The 27,833-nt window shown below is 41.2% G+C and overlaps 1 protein-coding gene across 1 annotated transcript; it reads right to left on the bottom strand.

Moving 5' to 3' along the window:
* Nucleotides 1-280: 280 nt before the first annotated feature.
* Nucleotides 281-27,484, bottom strand: LOC141793904 (matrix-remodeling-associated protein 5). The gene is made up of 16 exons (XM_074674773.1): nucleotides 27,398-27,484; nucleotides 27,072-27,208; nucleotides 13,580-13,709; nucleotides 11,046-11,284; nucleotides 10,629-10,780; nucleotides 6,229-9,048; nucleotides 5,866-6,134; nucleotides 5,339-5,621; nucleotides 5,023-5,220; nucleotides 4,393-4,911; nucleotides 4,111-4,282; nucleotides 3,170-3,433; nucleotides 2,925-3,051; nucleotides 2,660-2,740; nucleotides 1,239-2,385; nucleotides 281-1,161 (listed from the first exon to the last, which is right to left on the bottom strand). Exons 1-16 carry the CDS (start codon nucleotides 27,482-27,484, stop codon nucleotides 608-610), a joined length of 7,179 nt encoding a protein of 2,392 aa, XP_074530874.1. The 3' UTR covers nucleotides 281-607.
* Nucleotides 27,485-27,833: the final 349 nt, after the last annotated feature.

Below are 27,833 nucleotides of genomic sequence, written 5' to 3'. Positions count from 1 at the left end.
AGTGAAATCAGCTGGTGAAGTTATTGGTTGGAAAGAAAACCTGCAGCCTCTTGGCCCTCCATGGCATGAGTTTGACATCCCTGCCCTAAAAGAATACAGTCTCAGGTTATTTTGGTTACAGTTTATAAAATCAGAATCAAACAGAAACCCTAACACAGTTAGAAGATATAAGGCATTTTAAGGTGAGGCATGAGAAATGTTGAATTTAAAAGAAATGTTTACATCTTATTTCACCGTCCGTATGACACTCTTCAAGACCAGGATGGATCCTTTTCCAACTGTCCCTTGGTGAGAAGCAGGGTGCACCCTGGACAGGCTGCCAGTCTTAGAAATGTGGGACCAAGTCCAAGCACCCATAGAGAGCTCACACATACACGGGAAAGGGGCAAATTTGACGAAGAAAGGCTCCAATCTGAGATTGGAGGAACCTTCTTCCTCTTCAGCCCTAACCAAGGTAGACTTGAAAATCTGTAACTTTGAAACAATGTTCAGTGGAGGTAAACAAAACCAAGCTTCTCTTTTGTGTGTATGTTTCCTACACTGTAAAATCAAACATATCATTGAAAAGCTCAATACGTAGTCACTTTTCTGTGAATACAACAGTCACTCAGATCACTTGTAAGTACGTCGATTTAAAGTCTGTTCCGAGTGCATTTTTGGCGTTGCATTTGTAAATACCAGAGTTCATGAGTACAGGGTTCTGTATGACCAGACTGCCCTCCTCGGTCATGTGAATCCCTCCTTGGACAGTGTACCTGTTATGTGGAACCAGGGTTGTGCGTCCAGGCAACGTCCATGAAATATCAGGCTTAGGGATACCTGAGGCGATACATTGTAAAGTCACTGGTGATCCTCTGCTGACTCTTGTGATTGAGGTCAGGGTGTTGGTGATGTGTGGGGGGAAAACCATTACTGTAACTGGGTATGATAGTGTTGAAGATCCGAAGGAGTTGGAGGCTCGACATGTGTATGTTCCTTTGTCAAACGTGGACACCTGTCTGAGCTGGAGGGTTCCATTGGACAGGAGAGTTACCCTGCCAACGGTTTGAGATTTGTCCAAAACAAGTCCATTGGGTAGACTCCATGTGATCGAAGCCTGTGGCCAGCCATCCACAGTGCAGGGCAGGTTAAGGGTTAGGCCGTAATTGATCTTGATAGCCCCTAGAAGTACAAGTAAAACAGTAAGTGACTTCGTTCAAGAAATGACTTCTTTGATAGTTTTGGATGTAGAAACATACCTGTAGATCCTCTGATCACCGGCTTCCTCCCCGTCTCCAGTGCGTAACGTTTTTCTGCTTGCCCTGCCACATTTTTTGCAAGACACCGGTAAACTCCTTTGTCACTTGCACTTGCTTGAGAGATTTGTAGAGATCCATTTCCTGGATGATGTGCAAAACGCTGGAGTCGAACACCAGGCATTAACATTGTCCCGTTGGGAAGAACCCAGGCAAACTCAGGCGTTGGCTTACCACGAGCAGGACAGTCCAGGATCAAAGCAGCACTGTCTTGCTTTAATGGTAGTATCTCAATATTAGGAACAGCAAAACTTGGTTTCTCAGCCAGTGGTGCCACGTCTAATTCAACTGAGAGTGAAGCTTCACCAAGGCTGTTCTTTGCCAGACACATGTACCTCCCTTCATCTGTTTTTCTCACTCCTCTCAGCTCCAGGCTTCCATTCAGGTGGACTTGGAAGCGCCCGCCCAGGTAAGGTGCTGGTAACGAGTGGCCATGAGGAGAAACCCACCAGTATCTTGGTTTGGGTTTCCCCTCCACTCTACAGTCCAGAAGCACCGTTTGGTAAGACACAGTTAAAACCTTTGTGCTGCTCCTTGCTTTCATCCCATTGATGAAGGGTTCCTGTGGTTGGACTTCAAGTTTTATCGTTTTGACATCATCCCCAGCCAAATTTCTTGCCACACATGAGTATTTACCTTCATCAGCCAGTGTGATTTTCTTCACCACCAGCATCCCATCATCCATAATCTGAAATTTATGCGACTGCATTGATATCATGTTATTTCTTGGTGAGACCCACATGATCCTTGGTGTGGGTTCCCCTGTTGCCTGGCAGCTCAGTTTGGCTGATTCTCCTAGCTTCACAGTCACCAGAGATTGTACTTTTGATCTAATTTTTGGAGCACTGGGTCCCACCTTGACGCTCACTTTCCTTTCGTCCTTTCCTAGTTTATTCTTGGCGTAGCAAGTATAATCCCCCTCGTCTTTTTTGCCCATTTGCTGGAGAAGTAACGTCCCATTGCCAAACATAACATAGCGCCGGTTGCGATGTCCGCTGTCATCTGATTGAAGAGCGTTGTTTATTAGAGTTCCATCTGGAAGACCCCAGGACACGTCTGGATCAGGGAGGCCAGTCGCAACACAGTCCACCTATCAAAGACAGAAAGTGACAGAGCAAGAATGAGTGGTAGAAAAATAAGTGAACAGATGGATGCAAACTTCTTCCTGAGCCTCTTGTGTGAATGAGTCTGTAGAAATGAAAAAATGTTGTACTTTGACCCTTTGGCAATGAGATAAAGAGAGACATAATAATAGAAAAAAAACATGCTATTGTCATTATAGAACATCAAATTTTCCAAACCACTATATACAGTCAAGTATGTGGAGTGGTATAATAAAGTTTTTGATGATTCCCAAAAGTTACCTGGAAATTTTCTCCAAAGGTGACACTGGTCTGTGCTGCCCTCAACTGTTCAATCCTGGGAGGGGTCATTATCACCTCCAGCTGAGAGAGCAAAAACACAGAAGGATGAAAGCAGATACCTTGAGGAATTCAAAGAAAACAGCTTTTTAAATATCAAAGCATTGAGACAAACTCCTGTCAGGCCTTTATGTTCATCGACAAAGGTTATCAGAAACGGGTTGGCTGAAAAATGTTGGGAATCAGTCATAATCTGTCTTGTTCATACTTGAAAGAGCTCTATGTCCTCCCCGTTGGGCCGCTGAAAAATGCACAGGTAGTTTCCTCCATCCAGCTCTGTCAGCTGAAGAATCCTCAGTGTCCCATTGCGGAAAACTTTGATCGGTTTCTCTGGACTGCAGGAAGAGAGATTAGATTGAGATCAAGGCAGTCAGTCACATGCTTTACCTTTTAAATTCATTTCAAAATGTGTTCAACATTGTATTAATGTAAAAAAATGAAAATATTCATTACCTGTACTGATGTTCCATCATAGTCTTGGAGGGCAGTTGCCAGACTGTTCCTCTGGGAGAACCAGTTGACTCCGGACAATGGAGGTAGACAGCAGAACCATACATTGCTGAGATTGAGTGTTGGCGGGATGGAGCAGCGTGGTGGTGGGAGCGAGGGATGGGAAGAGGACGAGGAGGCTCAAGGAAGGGAGGGGAATCTGCCCTCACCTCAAGCTGGACGGTTCTTTTTGTGGTGCCAACAGCATTTGCTGCCAAACATTCATACCTGTGGAGGGTCGACAGGAATACCATGAACTAAATTGGTATTGTACCTGGTTAGCAGAAAACCAACTCGCATCACTCTTTGTCTCATGCTGCTTTCCAAGTGCCCAAAAGTGAGTGAAAGTCGGGCCAAGCTTGATCCTCATTGAGGAAAAAATGTTATCTGTTTGGCGTTTGTTTCATTTTGGTTGTGTCTTACTTCCTCTGTGCTACGTCCAGTATCATAGCTGCTCTGATTAGTTTCCACCCCCAATTATCTACACGACAAGTCATTTGCATGCTGGGCGCTCTGTGATTGGCTGATGTTATCATGCTTACTCCCCAGCCAAAAATGTTCCAATACAACCAGAACATCATCATACAGGCTGAGGAGGGGGTTGAGGCAGACACTGACACTGACAGACATGTATAGAGGCCCATTGGAGATGAGCAGAATTATTCCTGTAAAAGTTGACATTTTATTATTTTTACTCCTTGTAACCAGTTCCAAACTTGCGTATATTAAAAAAAATATTAATCTAAATTCTACTATCTCTAAGGTCTGCACTTGAAAGTCCTCACTGCCTTGAATTTAGTTCTGATGTTCTTCTTTAGCATTACGTTTGATGAAAAAGGGATTTTGGAAAAGGTAAGCCAATCAGGGATGCATATTTTTTAAACTAAGCGGACCAGTGAATTTACCTTCCAGCATCAATCGGTGAAATACTCTTCATAAAAAGTGTCCCATTGGGAAAGACAAAAACTCGGCGCCCAAGAAACTGTGATGGCTTAACACTGACTCCTGTTGGAAGCGTCCACTTCAGGGAAGGCACTGGTTCCCCCTTCACAGAGCAGTGGACATAAACACTCCTCCCTGTAAAAAGTAAGACATCACTTCAGATTACCCCGATGCCATTTCCCAATGACACTTTTTTGGAATATTTGGGGAGAATTTTGTTTTTATAACTTTGCATGTCTGTCTACCTGGCTGAATGATGACAGTATCCATTCCTCCTTCACTGATGGTAGGTGGCAGTGCTGCCACACGAAGATGATAAGTTATGGTATCAGCACCTGCAGCATTGCTTGCGATACATTTATAGTCTCCTTTGCTGGAAAAGTTGGAGGAATGAATTTGCAGGGTTCCATTCTGAAGCAGAGACATTGGAGAAAGGAGAGTGCGAACAGTACCAACTTCGCGCACAAACACCCTGTCTGGTAGGATCCAGGAAATTTGGGGAGGTGGTTTTCCTGAAGCGGGGCAGTCAAAAGATACACTTTTACCCAAATACACAGCCATCTGTGTTGACTTCTGGGGTTTGATTTTGGGTGCTTCTGTCTGGACAGCCAAGGTGATGACCATACGATCCGATCCAAACCTGTTCTGGGCTGTGCAGAGGTACTGGCCTCTATCCTGCAGCTGGATATTTCTGATAACAAAAGATCCGTCTTTCAGTACTTCAAAACGAGTGCCATGTTTAGTGTTGGCTGGGATGGTAGCACCTGGGACAGAGCAAAGAGGATAAAGATTCAGAGACTAGCAACATTAATCACTTGCCTTTCGAGTTCACACCGTCCTTGTCTTTCTCAAATGCTTTTATCTCTGCCTCTTACCAGTGGAAACTTTGGTCCATGCAATGCTCGGCTCAGGATTCCCTGTTGCTTTGCAAGGTAGGAGCACATCATTTTCTGCCAGTACTGACACACTATCTTTGGCCATAGTGATTATTCGAGCCTTTTCCCCTCCACTTTTTGCTCCCAGCACCCATGGGAAAGGAGGTGAAGCTGTGGGCCGCCGAGAGCTGATTCGTCCTGAATTGTTAAAAGTTAACACAAAAATAATCATATGATATAAATATATCTGAATATATTGCGCAAAATTCCCTTTACATGAAATTCATAGTCCACCTCTTTTCAAAAGTGCTCTTACCTCCAACAGGCCAGCGACCTCCATACAGTACCCCATGGGTGGTAAGGCTGTAGGGATGAGGGGTTGGGATGAAACCAGAGAATGGTGATAATGAAGGTTTAGCTGGCCTTGGAGGTCCAAGGGTGTAGGTGTAAGAAGGCGTGGCTGCTGGTTTGGGGATGTAGGGTCTTTGTGGAGGTGGATAGTTGAACTTTGGTGAGATGGAAGATGGAGGATTGTGGTAGCTATAAGCAGGTTTGGGCGTCACCATTCTCCCTAGCTGAGCAATGCGATCCAGCTGTGCCTAAAAAAAGTCAGAAAGGATCAGTTGTGGAGGTGCAAAAAAACTGTAGTCCTCAAGTAGCCACTGAATGCTCACTCCATAAGTGAATCAACCCTTGTTTAGAGACATTAAATTACCATCATGCAGTCACAGAATTTAATTGCTAAACTGAGTGTGTTGCTGTTGCCCTTTGGAGATTTATCTCAAGAAAACAAACATCACAGCTCATTGTGTCACCAATGGTGCCATCCGAGAATCATCAAACCTGTCTGTATCTGTTCCTCAGCCTTGATATGAACAGCTGATCTCTGGTTTGGGTCCTGACATCCACATGATGATTTGGAAGATGATGATGTTGATGTGGCTGTTGGGGAGGAGGGATTTTAAATCTGGAGTTTCCTGTTCCAGGGATGGTAAATGTGGGCTTCACTGTCTCTGCTGTGATTTCTGGTCTGTTGGTAACCATCGGACCTTTAATCCAGGGGTGGATGTGAGGCCAAGGTTGGTGCGTAGGCAGAATTTTTTGCCCAGGCCCTAGATAAAAGACAAAAAGAGCACTTTTTTAATTTAACGTTATGTCAACACGTACTATACATGTACTAATAACTACTCTGACCAGATGTTTTACCTTGCCTTGGAGGAGTGGATGACCTTTGACCCGGCCAGGGTGGGTAGAAGGGGTAGTAGTGATGCTGATGGTGGTAAGAGGGCCAGCGGGCAGTCGGGGGAACACTTGGAAGCTGTGCATGCCGGCCTGAATTCACTTTACCCTGACTTTGTGTATTTCTGTCCTGATTCACTGTTCCAGACGAAGTCATGATTCCTTTCCCTTGGTTGTTTGGGTGAAGCCAGGGATGAACTGGCTCCATCACTGGGAAGCTATGGATTCCTTTCTTTTCTTCTGGTTTGTAAACATCTCTGCCTCGTGTTGACTGTGGGGTTGTAACCATGGGAGAAGACGTACATGTTTGAGCCGATGTAGTAATTTCTTGGAAGGGTTTAGCTTTAGGTCTTGTTCTACTCTGTGTTGACAATCTTGACCAATCTTGAGTTTTGCTTTCTGTAACTCTCTCCTTTTCTTTGAACGCTCTTTCAGTTGGATGAGGGGTTTGATCCAGATTTGGAGTAAAAACTGAGTTTGGATCAGGTTTACCTCGAGAGTTTCCTTCATGTGAATGTTGTTCTGGTGGAACTGTTCTGGGTCTACCCACAGATTCAGTTGAGGTTTGAGTGATTTCCCTGTTCAGATCTCCCCCAGAGTCCAAACCATTGCTTTGCTTGTAATCATACTCATCACTGTATTCATCTTCATCTTCCTCTGTCTGATACTCTGCAGATAAAGTTTCATATACTTCAGTTGTGGTTGGAAGAGTTGTAGTGGTAGTAGTGGGAGGAGGAGTAGTAGGAGGCGTAGTGGTTGTTGTGGTCGTTGTTGTTGGTGGATCAGTGGTTGTTGGGGGAACAGTTCTGTTGGGTTTGTTTGGTGGACGGTGGAAAGGATGGATCCTTCTCATTGGTGGTTTTCTGCGTCTGTAAGGCGGCCGTCTCCTATTTGCCTGACTGGGGATGATGTTGTATTTCCTTCTTCCTTCTGCTGAGTTCTTGTTTTCACCAGCAAAGTATGGTGTTGATTCTGTAGGCTGGTTTTCTAAAACCTGTGACTCACTCTCTGACATTGAATCTTTTCTATTTTCTCCTGTTTTCTCCGTCGTAAAGCTAAAACTCACAACTTTAGTGTTTATGGGGACATTTGTTAGCTCTATACTTGAGGAAGTTGTAGTAGGCACTGGATTGTAATGATAGGAAGCAGCTGTAGTTGTAGGTTTGGGTGCACCTGTGTGGAAGGAAACAGTGCTTGGTTCTTGTAGTGATGGCTCTGTGGGCAGAGAAACATTTGGTTCACTGTCTGCTTCAGTGGGTTTCTCATCCCAGTTGTTCTGATCTGACTCTTTGATGGGTTTATTGGGTTTTCTTTGTAAGTTTTTGGTTCTTGTTTCTTTTAAATTGGGATGTCTTTGCCGTGTTCTTGGTTTCTGAGGGAACTGCGTAGCAGAAGGTCGTATTGTTTCCTGGAAATCGCCCCCTGAACCTTCTCCTTCCTCCACATTAAACGGCAAGATTGGCTTCTTTTTGGATTGCTCTGAGGTATTTTTTCCTGCCACTTCCACCATGTGTGATATCATGTCAACTCCATACAGATTAGAGACTAAACAGCTGTATTCCCCTGCATCATCTTGAGTCAACCTCTTTACCACCAAGGTTCCATTTTCCATCACTTCTGCCCGTCTTGTCTGTTGTGTGGGGAGAAGAACTTGGTTTTTAGGCAGGTACCACATTGTCTGACTGGGCTGGACTGAGGTCACGTCACAATGGAGCGTAAAAGAGCGACCCTTCTCTACCATGATTTTCTGTCCGTTGAATGCAGTGGGTCCAAGTGTGCGCTCTTTTATGGTGAGCCTTAAAGGCATCAAGTCCACTCCTGCTTTAGTTCTGACCATACAGTGATAAAGTCCTGAGTCAGACAATGTTGCATTTAAAACCACAAGCACCCCTCTTTCAGAAATGTCAATCTTCTCTGTTGTTTCTTCTGCAAGGGACAAATCAGGAAGGATCCACTCTATTTTAACCTCTGGATCTGAAGTGATGACACGGCACTCCAGTTGGACCTTTGAACCAGAGAGAGCAGTCTGAACCCGCCCTGAAGTCCTTCTTTCTATCAGAGCCCAGGACAGCCCAAGGTCATCGTCATCGTCCTTCACTTCATGACTGTTCATGTGCCGTGTGATCACAGTGGTAAAATCCATAACCAGCCTCTTGGTTGTTGTCTGCTGTCTGTTGAGCCGTAAGGTGACTCTTGGTTGAAGCAGCCATGACGGTTCAGCTACTAAATATCCTTTTAAATCGGTGAAATATGGGGAGTTTTCATTCACTACTTGTGAATACTGATAGGTAGCTCTGCTCTCATTCGTCCTTCTCTGTTGTCCTCTCTCTAAGATGGCAGGGCTTTCATAGTAGTACGCCACCAGCTGCCACAGATTTTGCAACGTCTCCCGATCGATCTCACATTCAAGGGCAGTTGCTAGTGACACATTAACAGATAATCCTCCAGGTGAAAGTGGGTTTACTGTCCAAGCCATGGGTGAGCTGTGTCCAGGGTGACGCACATCACACGCCAGGTGAGCATTGTTCCCGTGGCTGTCCGAGAGAACAAAGGTCAGCTGACCTAAGGGCTTCTGAAAGTCACGGATGTACGGTAGATCGGGCTCTGTCTCAGATTCAGCCCAGATAGGATTGTCCCACTGTTTGAGAGGAGAGCGAAGAGCAGGGGGAGCGCAGGTAAGCTTCTCTGTAGATGATCCAAACAACAGAGTCCCGTTGAGGGGTTGAGGAGAGGAGCACTGAGGACAAATCTCACTGGAGCCGCGGTCCTTCTTGCACTTTATTACACCTGGGGGAAAGAGGAGGGGAGAGAAGTGTGAGTGAAACAAAAAGACAGAGGAAGGAAAAGGTAAGATACTGAAGATGAACTGGGCAAGAAGGAGAAGTGAAGGAGTTAAGGGGAAACAAGCGAAGTTAGAGAGAGAAAAAACAATCCAAATATAGGACTGAAGTTATCAGGGACAGAATAATAAAATTTCTTTTCTTTATGAGCCTGAGTTCAGTGAGGGTTCATGCGTTGAATCATAAGGACTGGCAGCCATAGAGCTTGTTTCAGCAGACTCAGGCCATAAACATGATTTATTATAAACTTTTCTGTTGATACAAACAACCAACATATGGGAATGGTTTGAGATTATCTACAAACACTCAACAAAACAAGGAGAAAACGGACAAAAATAGCTAATGAGAATGAAGTAGAGCTAATAAACAATTTAATCAATTTTATACACAGCATATGGATCAAATACACACGATTTATTGAGATGATTTGTGACGTTCAGATGTTGTGCTGAGAGCTGTTAGCAGACATGAATGTTTTATGTTTGGCTTTTGGTCCAAGAAACTTTTCTGTTACCGATTTTCAGTTTAGAGCTCAACTCCACAAGGTATCACACTTATAACCTTGGAGGTACACGTTCATCATTATAAGTTTCTTATCTGCCAGGGCTGTCGGCTGGAGGAAACCTACTGAAGGTTCTTTTGGTGTTCTGGAGGCTTTCATTCATTCATCCCTGTTCTCTGTGGTTCTAACAAACTTGGTGTCCTTCAGTGGCTCTTATCAACTGATGTAAAAATCTAATTAAGGAAAGGTGTTTTAATGATGGGTCCATGTGACATTTTCTGCACCAGCACATTAGAATGAACTGGGAAATGTAGTTGGTAGTGCAACATGGCCTTTTTCTTTGGTTTTGATGCACTACATTTTTTTTTTTTTATCTGTAACTTGTCGACTAAAATCAAGCTGCCACATTTGTTCAAATAAGTCCATTCTGTTTGCAAAAGAGATTACTCAGTAAGCCTGCATGTTCCTTTCCAATTTTCTTGTTTGTGTTTGTGTTGACGTGACTCTTTGTCTTTGGGATCAGTCTGAAGCCTGCTGTGTACCATATTGTTACTGAGTTCTGTGCTTATTTTTTAATTATTTTGTTTAATTTTTTTAGTTTTTGTGATCTGCTCTGCTGAAATTTGCTTCAGCCCCAAGCCTGAAGCCTGCATTTGAGACACTGTTGTTAGAAAAAAATGTCCAGACTAGTGTCAGAATCTTAATGAACCTCATCATAGCCATCATCAATGCAGTAATGCCTTTGTCATCAACATCATCAACATGAAGTTCACCACTGATGTCCCTGTCTTCAACATCACAAGCATAAATATCATCAATCCCAAAGTTGTTTGCATGGGAATTTGGTCTGTCGCCTTTTTAAAGTGGAACAGGACTGTAACTGGTGAAGTCCATCCACTGCTGAGGACTACAGAGGAGAATAGTCTTGTGTGTGGCTTTCAACTGTGTAGCTCTGAGTTAAAGAGTTTTCTAAAGTATCATTGCAAACAGTGGGAAAACACAAGACCCTTTCTATGTGTCCGTACCTTCATGTGAAGAGCTCCAGTCTACCAACCACTGGAGCTGGCAGTCACAGGTCCAGGGGTTACCATGGAGAGTGAGGAGCTCCAGCCTTGGAGCGGTCTTCAGCGCGGCAGCAGGAAGCTGCTCTATGAGGTTGTCTGACAGATGTAAATGTCTGCAAACACACAAAAAAAGTGTTTCACAATCATTCAGCTGTAGTTAAACAGGAACAATGAGTTGTTGCATGCATTGTGTTGTATGAAGTGAATGAATATTTAGAAATATCCATGAAACATAATGAGGAAGTGACGCAATTATACATATGTGACCAGTTAACATGTTGAAAAATGCAGCAGTACCCAAAACTGGTCATATGAGCAGAATTACATCATTTTTACTTTCTTAAAAAGAAGATCATCCCCAGTGATTTTACTTCTTACTTGAGTCCAGAGGTCCAAAATGTTCCCAGCAGTGACACGGTTATAAAGGTGTGAGGGTGGATCTCTTGAAGCAGGTTTCCTTCCAGCTGCAGGAGCTTTAAGGAGGTCAGGCCAGAGAAGGAGTACGGCTCCACAAACTTGATGAGGTTGTGGTCCAGATGGAGACGAATCAAACCAACGAGCCCCTCAAACAGACCAGGGGTCACTGATGTCATCTTGTTGTAACTTAACTTCAAGATCTGGATAAAAGAGCACAGAATGTTAACAGGTTTATAGAAATAGAGGTAAAAATTATCATTTACATATTTATTTGTCTTCAAGAAAACTTTGAATGAGCCAGGTGTGACGACTAGTTATAAATACATGTGCATAGCTGAAAAAGGGAAGCTCTTTCTCAGAGCTTATTTTACATTAGAATAGATAAAATTAGATACATTTGTTTGTGTTATGTCTTGATTTAAATTTTTACATTTTGTTGCAAAGGAACAACTATTTTATGTCCACTTTATGATTTTTTTTTCAAAAACCTGGCCCTAAATTTATGAGCATTGAAGAAATCAAGACAACTACCATTCTTAATTCATTCTTGATTTATGTTATTTCAAGGTCCTTGCAATAATGCTTTGCATGGTGTCAGAGCAGTTTAGGTTATCATTGAACTCATCTGGTGCACACACACCTTGATGATTATGTAGATGTTTAAAAACCTGCTCACTTTTGGTATGAACATCTAGCATTGTTGCTTCATATCCATGTTTTATTAAAAAAAAGTCAAATTTAACACAGTTTTAAGGGTGTGGATTGTTGTCTGATCTGTTCAAGCCCAACACCTCTATAATAAATCAAAGCATCAATTTATTTGAAAAACACAGAAACAAAGACACAAATAAATAAATAAATAAATAAGGGCTGAGCGACTTTGGAAAATAATCTAATTGCGATTTTTTAGACCAATATTGCGATTGCTATTTAGCATATGATTTTATTTTTTATTTTTTATTTTATTTTATTTTATTTTATTTTGATTTATATTATTTGATTTATTGATTTATTTATTTATTTATTTATTTATTTATTTTATTTTATTTTATTTTTATTTTGTTTTGGGGGGGGGGGGGGGGGGGGGGGGTATCTTCTGCATTGTTCACCTAACACAAGTTTTAAGCCATTTTATAGTATGACTAACCAACAAAAGATACTGTTAGCATTTGAACAAGTCTTTTTTGCATTTCTTAATTGAAAAAGAAAAAGGAACACTGTGAAATTTTTCTGACCTCCAGTTGTCAGTAAGAGTAACAGACCATACAGAATAAAGTGATCAAAGGGGTATGGCTCTGCAGTCTACTGGATGGATCTATGTAGCCCACAGGTTTTTTTTTTGTCAAAAAAAAATAGCATTTTGACTTTCGCTGGTTTTAAGGGAGGACAAGTACAAGTTACTATACTTTCTCCAGGTCTGTGTACATAAAACTTTTTTTTTTCCGAATTGCAGCCTTTGCGATGAGAAAATTGCACTCTATTACATTGCGGTGTTGGTCTAAAATCGATTAATTGTTCAACACTAAAATAAATAAACAAATAAATACATAAATAAAATTTAGAAAAAACGGTTGTGCAAGTTTTTCTCTTCTTCTCCAGTCAGTTTTTCACTTTGTTGTAATCTTTCATGTCCTGCTGCACGCTGTGGTCCAGATCATAAATTAAGGACCGCTTTAGTGTCAGATCTTTTCTAACCCCAGAGCCAGCCCCTGTATGGCCTGTTCAGTATAAAGTGATGTAACGTGCAGCAGCCGTCAGGCAGCCAACACACAGTCGATCTGAAACAGCTGTTTTCCAGACTCAGAGTTGTTTAGTTTTACACACAGATCAGTACTTTTCGCTTCCTTGTCGCCTGTTGTATTGTGCAAGATACATGTCACACTTGAGAAGAGTTTCACTGTTTATGTCAAGGATACAACAGAGGTGTGATTTTAGCACTGATCTTATCTGTAACAACTTTATACATGATGTAGAGATGTGTTCATGGTTGGGACAAAAAGATGCAAAATCACAAATGGGACATAAGACATCTGCTGGGATAACTACTAAACCACTTCCCTCTGCAAGTCGACGTCACACCACTTGGCGTGCGCCTCACACAATCAAAGGATCCTTTTGCTTTTCATTCAGATGAAGAAGGTGCATCTGTTTTCTATCAGTCCAAGACGTGTTGACATGGAATGGTTTGTTTTGTTAGGTGTGCGCAGGAAAACAAAACAAAACATTACGGAGGTCAGCAGAAAAAATCTGAAGAACCAGTCAGCAGCTCCATCAATCTTTCTGTCTGTTCTTTAAACGCTTACAGGAGCTGCTGTAAACCTCTTATTCTCCACATTTATTTACATCAGAGGGGCTAAACGGCCTGTGGGTTTCATTAGGACACAGGAGGCACACACACACACACACACACACACACACACACACACACACACACACACACACACACACACATACTCACACACACACACACACACACACACACACATGAACTCTACCTGAAGAGATCTCAGGCTGTAAAACGCTCCGGGGTGGACTGTGCTAATGTCATTGCCATGCAGCATGAGCATTTCCAGTTGCTGCAGTGACCTGAATTCTGACCCCTCCACCTCTGTCAGGCTGTTGTATCTGTAAGAGAGAAAATACACAGAGCCAGTGACCAGGGTGACAGAGTTACTGAGGGTTGTTCACAGGGGGCAGAGGGATGGGAAAACAAAACTGGTTGGCAGATGGGAGCTACATGTGTTTTTGCATTGAGAGCTTTTACATTGAATAGAAAACAGCAGCTGGAGGAATGGATGGAAAAGGAAACTGGGGTTCATTTGGCACCCATATAGGACCATCAGTTTAGTGTTAATTAAAATGACATCTGTGGCCAGAAACAGTCATGTTTATCCCATCTAAAGACTCCGTTTCCCATGAGCACCATCACCACTGTTGTAAGGACATGACTCTTGCTAAGGCATGTGTTTGTTTTGAAAAAGGGGCAACTTCCGGTTATTGAGAATTCGCTTGAGGCTGGCTGCAGAAAGACTGGAGGTCACGTACACACCCAGTCATAAAAACAGACTTTTATGGCATTAAGAAGCATATTTACAGCCTGGTTCAAAAAATGTCTTGGGTCTAGAACGCTGATTTCACTCTCAGCATACATTGTAAGGTGAGTGCATTTTTTTTCTATCTCTGCGGTTTAGAAGTTATCAGGATCGTCTGATTGTCCAATCAGAGACACAGCTCAGGTCATGTGACTGCCGGGAGCCCTGTTGCTGTTCAAAAGGAAACTCACAGCCGGCGTCATATCAAACGTGGCCCCGTCTGCAAATTGGCTTCATTTCACGGTTTCAGGAACAGACGGGTGACGTCCCGGAGGCTAGGGATGGGCGATACTGGGAATTTTGGTATTGATACCAAGTAAACACAGGGCCAGTATCGCTGACACCGATACCGATACCAATACTTTTTGATATTTAAGGTTGATGTATCATCAAACTGCCAACCTAAAGGTGTTTTGTGATTCATTCTTCTGATAATGTTGTGAAAATCTAGGACAGAATTTGGGCAAAGTTCAAAGGTGACTACAAAATACTTCAGCGTCATGATAAACATTTATGTTCAGAAACAACAGAACAACAACAAAACAAATTTTCCCAAAACATTCTTATGTGTTGAATTCTCTCTTAAGAAAATAAAGTGCGAAAAAGTATCAATTTATGATAAAATTAAAACAAATCCTTTTTTAAGGTACAGAGTTGAAGACCACAATACAAAATACAAATAAAAGTTCTCTCATTGTTACTTTATTATTATTACTTTTTTTTAAATAATAAAACCATAAGAATTACCACACCAAAATAAATGTTATAAAAAAATTCAAACAAATTTCTTTTTTCAAGTGGAACTGTTAGTTGAAAAAAAAAATTAAAAAACTGAGGATTTTTTTTTCCTCGAGTGCACTTCTGTTTTTCTTAAATAAACAAAGTGAGAAATTATCACTTGAGAACAAATAAAAACATGTTTTTAGGTAGAGAGCAGACACAGTCAGGTCCCCACTTTCATAAAATCACAGCAGTCAGTTCATGCAGGAGAAAAATTAAACTAGAGTATCAATCTTTTTACACTGGTATCATCACTCTCCTGTTTAGCTTTCTTCAGCTCTGACATTCTTTTTCTTTTTTACAGTTTAGTGCCAGGGTTCAACATTACTACATAATTAATCCAAGAAATCCTTTTCAGCAGAGATAAAAAAACAGATCTTTCTTCTCACTTGGCCAGCTCAGTCCCTGTGTCGTGTCATCAAAAGACTTTGGGTCTACAGGCCATAAATTAACTTCTTCTCCTCCCGGGAAAACTACAACCACAACCACTGATACTGAGAAATAGCTTTATAAACTGGCAAATATATGAACACGAGGATCACTCAGATCACAGTAAACATTTGACCAACAGAATTTATCATTTAAAAAGTTTCTTCTTCTCAAGGCAGAGGATACAAGCACACAGCTAAAGACTTACTATGTTACTTTTACACTATTTTCACCCTTTTTAGCCATCGGCTGCTTTATGCATTGTCCCAGCACAAAATTTTAAATCAAGTATAGAAGAGAAAAATCAATATCAGGTTTGACTTGTCATAAAAGTATCAACATATCACTTTTGAGTCAGAGATTTTTACCCTCAGGCTCTGGATAAATATATCAGCTATCAAAGGTTGAACAAACTGTTGAACAAGGTTTCCTAGAGTTTTCAGGTTTTAGCCCAAGAAAAAGGAAACATCTGTTTAATATACACACTGATTGACAAGTAAATGACAAAACAGAGCATTTCAGAGCCAACGTGAACACAACAGATTATGTTGTTTACTGGCATGGACCGTCAGCATTAATGGACCTCAACGCTTGAGACATAGTAACAACATGAATAAGCCCTATAATGTCGAGCAGAGTCTCCTGTCTGGTCCTGAGTTCCTGTTAACATTCCCAGTGTGCAGTTATCCCTACCCAATTGGACACATATGGGAGAACCCGCGTTTTTCCACTGCCATCAATAAAACAGCCAGCTCTCCATATATCATCTGGTGCCTGTCAATGAAATAATGCACATATTTTTAGACTCAGTTTCCTCTCTGGGAGCTGAACTTTGAACCCTGGCAGCGTTACATCTTTGCTCTTCCACTGTAACGAGTCGTTGCATATCTTTGGTTACTGGAATTGCAAGAGTTCACACAACACATTAGTTAGCAAACTAAAGCTGAATCAAAACTTGGCGGCCAGTGTTTTACTTTCTTCATTGCCTCGTTAGTACCAATATAAATGTCAGCTTACTAATAAAAACATAACCTGTGGAGATGGGACATGTGTCAAGGAGCTGAGTCATAAAAACTCCTCCTGAACTTCAGCAGGAACGTTTTGTTGGTATAAACTGATGTGGTTGTGATTCTGTTTGACAAGTTTCATGTGTCACTTCTGAATTCAAATGGTTTATTAATGAAATTAAGTTTAAATATTTATGTTTATTAGTGTAATGTGTTTCAAAAAAAGTCTTGATGCATCCAAGCATTCATCAGTCACACACTCCTGCCTGTATGAGGGGTGCAGTTTAGCCATTTGAAGGGAAAAGCTGGGTAAAAATTTATATTGGTTACATGACCTTTTCTCCTGACAAAGAGTTAAACCAATCAGCTCTTCTCATAATCCCATGACTCCTCTGGTGCATAGAAGTCACTGCAGTGGACAGATATTTAAAAATCATTTTCCTCTAAATGCAACAGTCTCTATGGTGAAACTTCATATCAGCCTCTAGAGTGCTCTCTGCTGCTCCACTCCTTTGAGCTTCATTCAGTGGTCAGCAGCTGTAACTGCAAGTGGTAACACTACTTTAGAGGTCCGCAAATTTCATCACACTTAGGAAATAATTAGACAAAGTTTCTTCTTATTTCTTTGAAAATTACCCCTGAAAATTTCACGAGAATTTGGTGAAAATTAGCACATAATTTCTGGACAGATTCTGTTCTGCGGTGCGCCTGTACTCACAGTTTCTATCACAATCTGGTAAGGCCAATTTACAACCCCACTCTTGGTGAATATCACATCTGAAGCCTTCAGTTGTATCATGTAAAACATTATAGGTCTAATCAAAAAGGTTTATCATTTTACATGTGATCTCAATTATGGAAATATCAGAAACATTGGGATACTTCTAAAAAAAATTTATGGTGGCTTGTGAATTAATTTCAAAGAAATTATTTGCGAATTGTCACCTTCTTACCTTGCTTTTGGAGTAAATTTCAAAGAAACTGAAAAAAAGAACAGTAGCCTGCCAATTGTAACTTCCGGCAATAAATTTGGACATTATTTTAAGTTCTGTGCAAATTTCAAAGAAATAAGAAAAAAACTTTGATTAATCAACACTTAAGGGGCTGTGTACAAGACAACGGTTTGAGGGTGAAACGCAAAAGTTGTTGCGTTTCAGCCTCGCGTTTACAGAGAAACAGCGAACAGCCAACCTAAAATGCAAACTTTTGAAAATGGCCTCCAGAGTGGGATTTTCCTGAAACGCTGCTGATGAAACGCTTGTTGCTGTGTAAACAGTAAGCCGGCGTTTTCAGTGGAAACCCTGACGTCAAGATCCGCTCCTCACGGGGGCATACAACAGGACAACAGTACAGTTGTTACGATCGTTGCGAACTATCGTGTTGTGCTTGTGCTGCTCAATCTGCTGATTGTCCTTATACAAAATGTGCATCTGTTGCTCCACTTTTGCACTTAGTATACACCAGATAATCGGCTGAACTACTTCGGTGGAGATCTCCAAAAGCCGCTAAAGGATAAGACAGCTGTAGCACCACCTACAGGCCTGGCATGCTTACTACAGCGGTTTTAGTTTTGCGTGTAAACACAGATTTTTTCACTGCGTTTTAGTGTTTTCAGATGAAATGTTTACGAGTAAAAGGGGCCTGAGTGTGATGAAATTAGCAGACCTCTAAAATTAAGTGATACCCTGCAAGTAAATTTTTTTCAGACTGGCCGCAGGACAGCCACACCTGTGGACCCCTGCTGGGATATCCTGTCAGTCCTTCTATTCCAAAAGAGCCCAAGAGTTAAAATAAATATTCAAGGACATACAACAACATCCAAATAGAAGTATAATTCTATAATTTTTTTAACCATTTGTTTCAAATAGGCAGTAAATTACGATTATCCATGTGCCCAATGAAGTCAACATGTCAGTTACTTAATGAAAAAATTAAATATTTGAGCACGGTAATACCGGTCCTGCACCCTTGAAGAACTATAGAGACTCGCATTAATGTTTTTTTCTTGTTCTTGTTCGTCTGTTTGGACGGACAAACTTAGGTCCAAGCTTTATAGTTGTGGGTGTAGTTTGTTTTCTTATTCAGTTTAATTATGTATACAGCATAACAGGCCTTTACAAAGGGGTGGGTACCTTTCACATTTGAAACAATGCAGTACCTATGCCCGGTACCTGGTAATCGGTACCGGTACTCAACGGTACCAATTTTTGGTACTTTTTTGTGTTCAAATGAATATCAATTTGTTCAATAATAAAATATAAAGAAAATTTCAATTTAACAAATGTATTCTTTAATATATAACCTTGCAATGCTGTGTTCATGTCCAGCATGGAAAATCTCTTACTCTTCCACTCCTTCACAGTCACAAGGATGCATTTAGGTACCTAAACATGGAACCTTTTGGTTTTATGTGAATCAGTACCCGGTACTTTTTACAGAATTTGGTCGGTACCTATGAAAGTACCTAATTCAGCACCCATCCCTACCGTTACAAAGTAAAAATGTGTGTAAACACGTTTAACATGTTGCAATGCATAAAAAGAAATAATATTGAATCCTGAGGAACATGTAGTCCAATGGAGAGAACATGTCTTTGACTTGATGAAAAAAAATTTAACATTTGAAAAAAGAATTGGATATCAGAGGGTTAACTCTGGGCTCATCTCCAGTCGGTATGACAAGTCTCACCAGGAGAATCATAAAGAGAAGTGGGCGCAGGCTTTATCCTTGGCAGGTTCCTCTGGATGTGTTCAAGAACGGTGATATCATCCTATTTATGCAAACTGCTTATGCATACTGTGGCCCGGAGGCCATCATCACACCCAAAGTTTGGCAGTGCAGCAAATATAAAAGCCTACTCAGCTTTATCCAATGAGCTCTGAGAGATGTGGCTGATATCAGCTGATGACCTGATGATGAACCCTACCTTCAAGCTTTCGAGGACAACTCCTTACTGCTATGTTAATGCAAACTAAAGTAGATGAACTCCTTTCTGGCAGACTCAAAGCTATTTGACTTTCTAGTTTTTACACATGTTGTAGCAGCTTTTATCTTCGACCTGTGTTACAGAAATGTCTACTGTGCTATTTAAAGATTCTGGGGAAATTTCTGGTGTTGTCGAAGGTCCCATACTATGCTCCTTTTCTGCAGTTTAATACGGATCATTGATGTCATGAAATGGTAGTAACATGTTTTGGTCCAAAAGCCAATAAATCAAGCACAGCAGCATTGTTTCCAAGCTTTCATAGCCCCTCTGTTCAGAACGGTCTGATTTAGTGGGCGTGACCTTCATATGTAAATGAGCCACCGCTGATACCGCCCCGCTCTTCAGCGTCACTGAAAGCGGCACCACGAGCTCCAAGTGCACAATGTTTAGAAAACAGCAAAGCTCGTTTACTGTAACATTACAGGCTAAAACAACAGGCTAACCGCAGCTAAAGTTAGCATCCTGAAGCTAACACAGAGACAGGAGGGGCACTGAGGAAAAGCTCTTACATCTGCTCCACAGCACACAGCATTTAAAATACTCACATTTCCAGGGTCAGAAGTTTGTTGGCGGATGGTTGGTAATGCGCCTGGATTCAGGACCAGTCTATTCGCTAGCCCTCTGTTGTACTGTCCAAAGCTGGAAAAGCAGTCCGCCGTGAAGTGACTAGCACACACATGCACAGTTTTACTGAGTGTAGCTGGCACATTTCCTTGATAAATGAACTCTAGCCGCTTAGACTCGACTTCTTCCGAGGTGGGAAGCTTGTGCATGGAACTATGTGGCTGTTTACAGCCAAAAACAGCCACACTCCTCTCTCCAGGAGTGGGGTGGGGGGAATATCTACTCCGGTGGACCAATCAGGTCAGACTTGCTCCTGATTGGTCAAAAAAGGGAATTGCTGACGTCGGCAAATCCCCAAAATCCAAACAGCTTATTTTAGGTCAGGATTTTACATTCAAAGCACTAAGTACAGGTTTAGTCATTAAATATCACATTTTGTGGGCTGGGAGGAAAGACAAAGACCCACGAATTTCACCAAGAGACTTAATAAAGTGATTTTTGCACAATATGTGACCTTTCAACGTGGAATTTCTTTCTTTTTTTTCTTTTTTTTTCTTTTTTCTCTTAAACCCTTTGAAGCTTCACATTCACCTCTTATAAATTTGTTAATCATATCTCAGACTGTAGCTAGCTGTGTTGTTGACCCAGTATTCAGATCTAAAGGAAAGATTTAATGATCTCTCTTTGTTTTATCATAAATTGGTCTTCTTTCAAGTCACTCTACCAGAGCATGATCAGTGACGCTATTTCCCCAAATTTAACAGTCAGTGTCAGAGTCAATGCATGAACTTAGAAAATAAATCATTTTCTGGGTGAGTTGTGTGAGAGTTGGAATGAAATGTGTTGTCCTTTTCTCTTGGATTTGTCAGTCTCCAAATATCCTTTTATCCATTTCCTCTATGACAGAAAGTAAAGCCCTGCTGCCTCTCTGGTTTGGAGATGTTGTAACATCACTCTGGTTTACGTTATCATCCATCATCTGGTTGAAGCTGTTCCCAGAATTATGTGATTGTTGACTGATCTTGGCTTGCCTTTTTTTATTTAAAGTTTTTCTTATTGTACTTGACACCTTTTTATTTTCTTAAAAGGATAAGACAGTACAAAGCGGGAAACTAGGAGGGAGAGTGGGGGAATGACATGTGGGGAGGGGGTCTCAGGCTGGAAGCGAACCTGGACCACCCACAATACTGGCGTGTGACTTCACCAAGCCCACACACTTTTTACTACACTGACTGTGTTAAAAAAGGCTGAATTATCCTTATATGGTGCATATACTGCGTACAACACAATGAAACTCTGGCTGCATTGATAATATCTGCATCCTGAATGCATCTACGCAGCACTAGTGTTAATCATTGTAAAAGCACAGAGTCAAGTCTCCCCACAGCTCTGACAGGAGACTGAACTATGAAACCCTCCACTAACTGTATCATGTTTCATTTTTTGTTGGCTTCCTTCAGTTTCTGACATGACTCCTTTCATGTTAACACAACATCTGTGTTTTTGGATTTCAGACGTCAGGACTTTATTTCACTTTGACTGACGTATAACAGCCTATAATGTCACATGATCCTATTTTAACTGATCATGTACCCATTACTCTAAGTCCTGTGCTTACAGCGCATCAATCTTTTAATTGAGACCATTCCTCACTCAGTGTAGTATTTCAATGCTGTGTTCCTGCTGTTATGAAACGAGAAATAAGAAACACAAAATGATCTTTAGGAAGTTTGTGTTTTGGTCATCCTTCTCACTTCTCACTTCCTTTTTTCTTCCCTTCTGGTCCGACTGATCCTGGTTCTTCACGCCACACCAGAGGTGTTCAATGTGCTTTGTGTTAGATCGTCATAAAAGCTGTGTGGTCCTCCGTCTCCACCAGCAATACAACCTCCATACTCTTCGACCCACATGTGTAGTGAACTCACTTTATTCTTTGGCTCAGTTATGCCGTACTTATTGTGTATTAGACTTTTTATTTCCTTATATCTGTGCGAAAATATGGATTCAATTTGATTTTCTGTCAGGTTTTCTCCCTCTCATAACCTCCTGGTGGCAAAAGAAAAAAATCTTTCTCTCTCTGAACGTGGTCATCTGACCATGAGCAAGTCCTCCCACAACATAACTTTGCTGCTGGTTGGACACAGTAACACAGCCACTTTGAACCTCTTCAAAGATCCTGGGGGTTATGGAACAAAAAAGCTCTGAGGTAGACCCAAAAATAATTCACTGATGCTGAGCTGGAGGATCTGACTGTCCAGAAGTACCTCGACTCAAATTAATACTAGTCTTGACTGCAGCCAAATAACCATCAAACGACATCTTTGAGAGAAGGGCTTTAGGAGCAAAAGTGTATTCAGATGCTTCAGATGCTTCGTCTCCTTCAATGCCTCAAAACTGCTTGTTTCAACTTTGCAACAGAGCACCAAACAGGGGACATTGACAGGTGGTAGAAAGTTTTATTCTCTGAGAAAAAAAATTGAACCTTGATGGTCCTGATGGCTTTCAATACCGGCATGACAAAGAGATCCCACTGGAGATGTTTTATGCTGGGTTCCATTTGTGCTCGGAACTGGGAAGTGGGGAGTGGGAATGAAGCCATCTCTGAGTTCAGTGTTCCAGTTGCCAAGTTGGAAAAACTTGACATAACAGCAGTATTTCTGTATATAAACATCAAATAATACTTTGCACACGGCTGATTTATTGTGACAAACACTGGTCAGAGATTCTAAAATAAAAAGAATATAACAGGAGCGTAATTACTGTTTACCCCTGAACTTGGAATTTCCAACTGGGAACTCGGGGGTGGTGTGAGTGCTCTGTTTTACAAGTTGGAAGTTCAAAATTCAGGGGTGGGAGAACATTCCAGTTGGGTGTTCCTACTCGGAACTTGGAAATTCTGACTTCTGAGTACAAATCGAATGCACCACAGTGATAGGGGTGCAATTATAGCCTCATTTCCACCAAGCGGTTCAGTTCAGTTTGTCTCACTATGGCAAGCATTTTGTGGCCCAGGATGGATTCCCAAATAACCAATACAAGATGCACTGTCCCCCTTTTTGGGACCTTTCTGTTAGGGTGCCAGTCTAAACTGATCTAACCCCAGAAGGTGGAGCTACAACACTGCAGTCCATTGTTTGGGCCAAAGAGTCGTCACTTACTGTGCGACAGCAGCTATATGCAGCTACATTTTTTCTTGCCACACACAGCCCTCTCTGAAACAAAGCTTGATTGCACTTCGTAACAAAGAGACACATGCCGTTCACAAAGAAGACAAATTGATGTCTTCCATTGTTGCTCTTTGTTGCTCTGTGTTCTCTTTTCCATTAGATTTATTAGCTGGGTACACTACGTTAACCTCGCAGAGCAGATGGACCTGCCTGATTTAGTTTCTGAACTCCTGCAGGTCCATCTTGTCAGGCTCCACTGACCAACGAATTCACTCGGCTCAATTCTGACCGGCCCAATCAGGGAAGAGAGGCGGGAGCTGTGGGAGCAGACGTGACGTCAGCAGACTTTCGTACTTGTCAGCGTTCCTTTGATTCTTAAGTTAAATTTATAAAAACGGAAGCTGTCGTCTAACGCCTTTTTCACAGCTGTTTCTCATGATTCAGTACTTGTTCATCTATTGTTTCTTAGAAGCATCGGCTCACATAAGCTACGTCATACCGTGGCTTGATGTGGATTGGTCCGTGGTGAGTGTGTTAATCAGAACAGTTGTCCAATCACCAGCTGCAGATTTTTTTAAAGTCCTGCCTCTGAAAACAAATCTGAGCTGCTATCTAGATGGACTAATGAAATATTTCCGTGGCGGATATATGAAACTGTCCGTCTGGCGTGTCAGGTATGTAACTGATGTAGCTATCAGCAACCAGCTTACACGCTGGCTACCACAAGGGGGCTGTGGAAACACAAACAGGACCAGGCTTTACCAAACCAACCCGTACCAGAGTACTGATCTAAACCTGACTGCTTGGTGGAAACAGGGCTTATGGCCCGGGGTGCTTTTCCGTTTAATGGAACAATGAAGTTTCAGGTTGTTCAGGGCTGGCCCTGTGGAGATGTTACAGGGGGGCTCCTTCATGACTGAGGGCCCTGGTCTGTGTGGTAATGACTGGGTTTTTCAACAGGACAACGCTGCCGTTCACGGCAATGCCCCCCTGACAAAGGACTTCTTCCAGAAGAATAAGCTCACTCTTTGGACCATCCTGCCTGTTCCTCTGATCTAAATCACATGGAGAACTTTTGAGGATGGATGGAGAGAAGTTTACTAAAATAGAAGTCAGTTCCAGACTGTGGATGATCGTCCATGAAGCCATCTTCACCACTTGGAGCAACCTTCCCACACTGAAAAAAATGTTTTGTTGAATTAACCCAATTTTATTAATTTTAGCAGTTGCACGCAATATCTTTATCTAGATCTAGATAATTTATTTAATCCTAATGTACATGTTATATTGAAGTTATTTCAAATCAAAAACGTTTGTTGTTGTAACTCAAATACACATAGTAGATTTTACTCAAATTTTCTAAGAGTTCACAACTAAACCCATGTTCATCGAACTAAATTGTATTGTGTTGCCTTGACTGCAATAAACCTTTTGCAATAAACCGTGAGTGAGGAGGGAGTGCAGTGGATATAAGACCCCGCTGTACATTAAGATGTTTACCGGCCAAGGGCACAGGCTTTCTGTGCTCCACATGGCATGGATTTGCTATCTGTGGCATAGACCGTGTACCTTGAAGCATGTTTGATATTTTATATGTTAATAAATGAGATGTGATGATGGGCTAAAATTATGATCAGAAATGACAAACTGGGTTTTGTCATCAGTTATATTCAAATCACCATCACTGAGAGAGTATTTTGATAAGAGCCCTCTCTGTCGTGGAACACCAACGGCCAGGCAGCCAGGACAAGCAGCCTATGCCATTGAGCACAGCCAGGCAGCTAATGCCATGGGGCACAGCAAAGTAGCCTATGCTGTGGAGCACAGACAGCCAGCCAGCGCAGTGGACCACAGACAGGCAGTTGATCCATGCAATGGAGCACAGACACACTGTACCCACGTGGTAGCTTAATGTGAATCAGGGTCTCATATCCACAGTGTTCCCTCCTCACCCACGGTTTTTCCTTTTAGGTTTTGCAGATTATTGAGTTGAAACAACTAAAAATTTTATGTTGGATTAATGCAAAACATTGATGTGAGAAGAATTAAAATATTTAATTTATTTGACTCATTAAGTTGTGTTAATTGAACTTGTTAATTTCATTTCAAAGAACTTAATTAATTTAGGTGTGACCAATCTAATTAATTTAAGTTGGTCCAACTACTTATTTTTATTAGTTCACTAAAACAAAATGTTTTGTTGAATTTACCCAATTTTATTAATTTCAGCAGTTGCACGCATTATCTTTATCTAGATCTAGATAATTCATTTAATCTTGATGCACATGTTATCTTTAAGTTATTTCAATTTAATAACATTTGTTGTTGTAACTCAAATACACATAGTAGATTTTATTCAAATTTTCTAAGAGATCACAACTAAATCCATGTTAAATAATTTAAGTTGGTCCAACTACTTCTTTTATTAGTTGTATCAACGCAGAATTTCAAATTGATATGATCCACAAAAATACATTGGAAACCTTAACTTAAATATTGAGATGGATTGATTAAAAAAATTACATCACTTCAACTGATTGACAGATTTTTACAGTGCAGGTTATCCTCTGGCTCTGCTCTCTGATGAATAGGGCCTATTGAACATTACTGCCACCTCCTGCTCTGGAGAGGTGTTGCAGATGGGATTCCTACCTAAACCAATTAGGTTGAGTTAACATAAAGTGATCTTGTTGTTTTAACAATTTTGCACATCATGCTGAAACAACATGTTTTAATCATGTTTAACAACTGAACATGAAATAATCTAGTAGAAGCTACGTGTTTTATTTATGCTGATTGAACAAACACCAAAGTTCCTTTTTTGAGTGTGGAAACCCTTGCATCAAGCATGCTGAAACAAGTTATCATTAAAGTGCCTCATTACTGAATCTTTTATTCAAATCTTTATTTTCATTTCAGTTTCTTAACTATGGTTTAAACTTTTGAACAGCTTATTTCAGTTTAATTGTTGTTTCCAACATGTTGCTTTCTCAAAGTTTTTTTTCTCTCACTCCCGTTTCTTGAAATGTAAATTCTCTCAATTTTTAACTGGTCTTGAATCTTGATCAGGTGTGTCACACTTTGGTTATGAGGTGTTGGCTGGGGTCTGGAGTTTAACTAAGCTGCTCCCAGGTCTTCCTACAAGATCTCCCCGCTGCAAGACTTACTTAAATACATGCACAGCTCCATGTGATTGTTTCTACAGTACATGAACTCATATGGAGACAGTTATGGAGCTATGTGGTACCTTTTTATTCTTAAATGCTCTGTTGCATTACAGCATTTGTGGAGAACCATAGAGCTATGTATGCTGTAAACACAAATGTTGTGCACCTGAAATGTCTTGTTGACCGTTCCCATGACAGACGTGCAAACAGAAACTGTAGCTCTGGCTGATTAAACAGTAATTTTCCATGTAAATATGCTTTGATTGGAGCCAATTATAGTACAGAGCTTTAAGCTGGGGCTGTTGGCTTTTTCTCTGCTTTGCCTGAGGGTAGTGAAAACCCAATTCACAAAACAAAGAGCCACATGGAAGTGATTAAGATATTGTTCCCCTCAGAAGTAACTTCAGTGTGACAAACTGGTATGTAACCCTCATCTTTTGGGCAGCAGATGTTGCCTAACTAAACGCAGTGATAAGTTTTATTATAGCCCTTTTACAACACGTCCAATCTCAGTTCAGTTGGATCTCAGTTGGATCTGTGGCATAAAAAGGACCTTCAATAAATGACATCACTGATAATAAAAACAGTCGTCACCTCAGTGTTTCTGTTGAGAGTTGTTTGCAGCCTTCGCTAACCAAAGAAAGCACGTCTCTGACAAATGAGCTTCGCTTCATTCCACACATTTCCTGTTAAGCTCTCAGTTTTCTCCCCCTCGGGCATGTGTTGTTGATAAATGCCTCAGTGCTGCTGCTGCTGTGAGTGTGTGTGTGTGTTTATGCATAATGACTGACTTACCCCAGGTTGAGCCGCTCTGTGTCTTTTGGAAATGTTTTCGGAACAGTGGTAAGGTGTCTGAAAGTACAATGGACCTCTTTAACTCCTGGACAACTGCAGCTCTGTGGGCAGGAGGGGTTAGCATGTAGGGGAGAGATCTGCAGACAGAAGTGGAGATGACATGAGGGGATAACCACAGCAGTCACACAGAGGGTGTTGATGCTTTCACATCGAACAGTTACTGTATGATCTGACACCCACAGCAAAATCTTTTTAATTTAGCTGTTATAAATTAGTCTAAATACTGACTTGTACGAGTTTGAAAAAGCTTCTGCATGAAGTGTTACCGTTTGCAGCAGTAGTGCTGAGAAGAGCAATGGAAACCACCCTGCAGTCAACCTGCAGAAGATGTTGGTACACCACCGCAGCAGCATGACTGGATGGCTGTCTGACTGCTCACGTCATTAAAGCACCTGCAGCAAAGGGAGAAGTGATCAACATCAACACAAACACAACCATTCAAAATCATGCTCTGTTTATCTGGAATTTACAGTAGATGATTAAGACCACTGAGAAAAAAAAGTGATTTGGAAGGTTAGGCCAGCAAAATAAAAATATAACATTTTCTTTTTCAAATTCTGAATTTAAAGTCAGAATTTTAAATCAACTTTAGAATTCTGACTTCTCCCCTTTTTTTTTTTTTTTCTTCTTAGACGTCTAAAAAAAAAAAAAAAAAAAAAAGGACTTTAGTATGATTTTATTCTTGGGTCTCCTAGAATAAGA

This window comes from Halichoeres trimaculatus, unplaced genomic scaffold (genome assembly GCF_033239565.1).
Source record: "Halichoeres trimaculatus isolate MK-OKI-2021-1 unplaced genomic scaffold, fHalTri1.1 fHalTri1_scaffold_7, whole genome shotgun sequence".
NCBI classification, from domain to species: Eukaryota; Metazoa; Chordata; class Actinopteri; order Labriformes; family Labridae; genus Halichoeres; species Halichoeres trimaculatus.
Note: the sequence above shows the minus strand (reverse complement) of the source record. Positions and strands in the feature narration are given on the sequence as shown.

What these genes read in the sequence shown, in the direction of transcription:
- LOC141793904 (XM_074674773.1), bottom strand. Translation starts at nt 27,484, where the DNA reads ATGCTGCTGCGGTGGTGTACCAACATCTTCTGCAGGTTGACTGCAGGG. An exon ending in TTTTGGACCTCTGGACTCAA is followed by an intron (nt 10,781 to 11,045) that starts GTAAGAAGTAAA and finishes GTGTGTTTGCAG; the next exon opens with ACATTTACATCTGTCAGACA. An exon ending in AGGTCGCTGGCCTGTTGGAG is followed by an intron (nt 5,221 to 5,338) that starts GTAAGAGCACTT and finishes TTAACAATTCAG; the next exon opens with GACGAATCAGCTCTCGGCGG.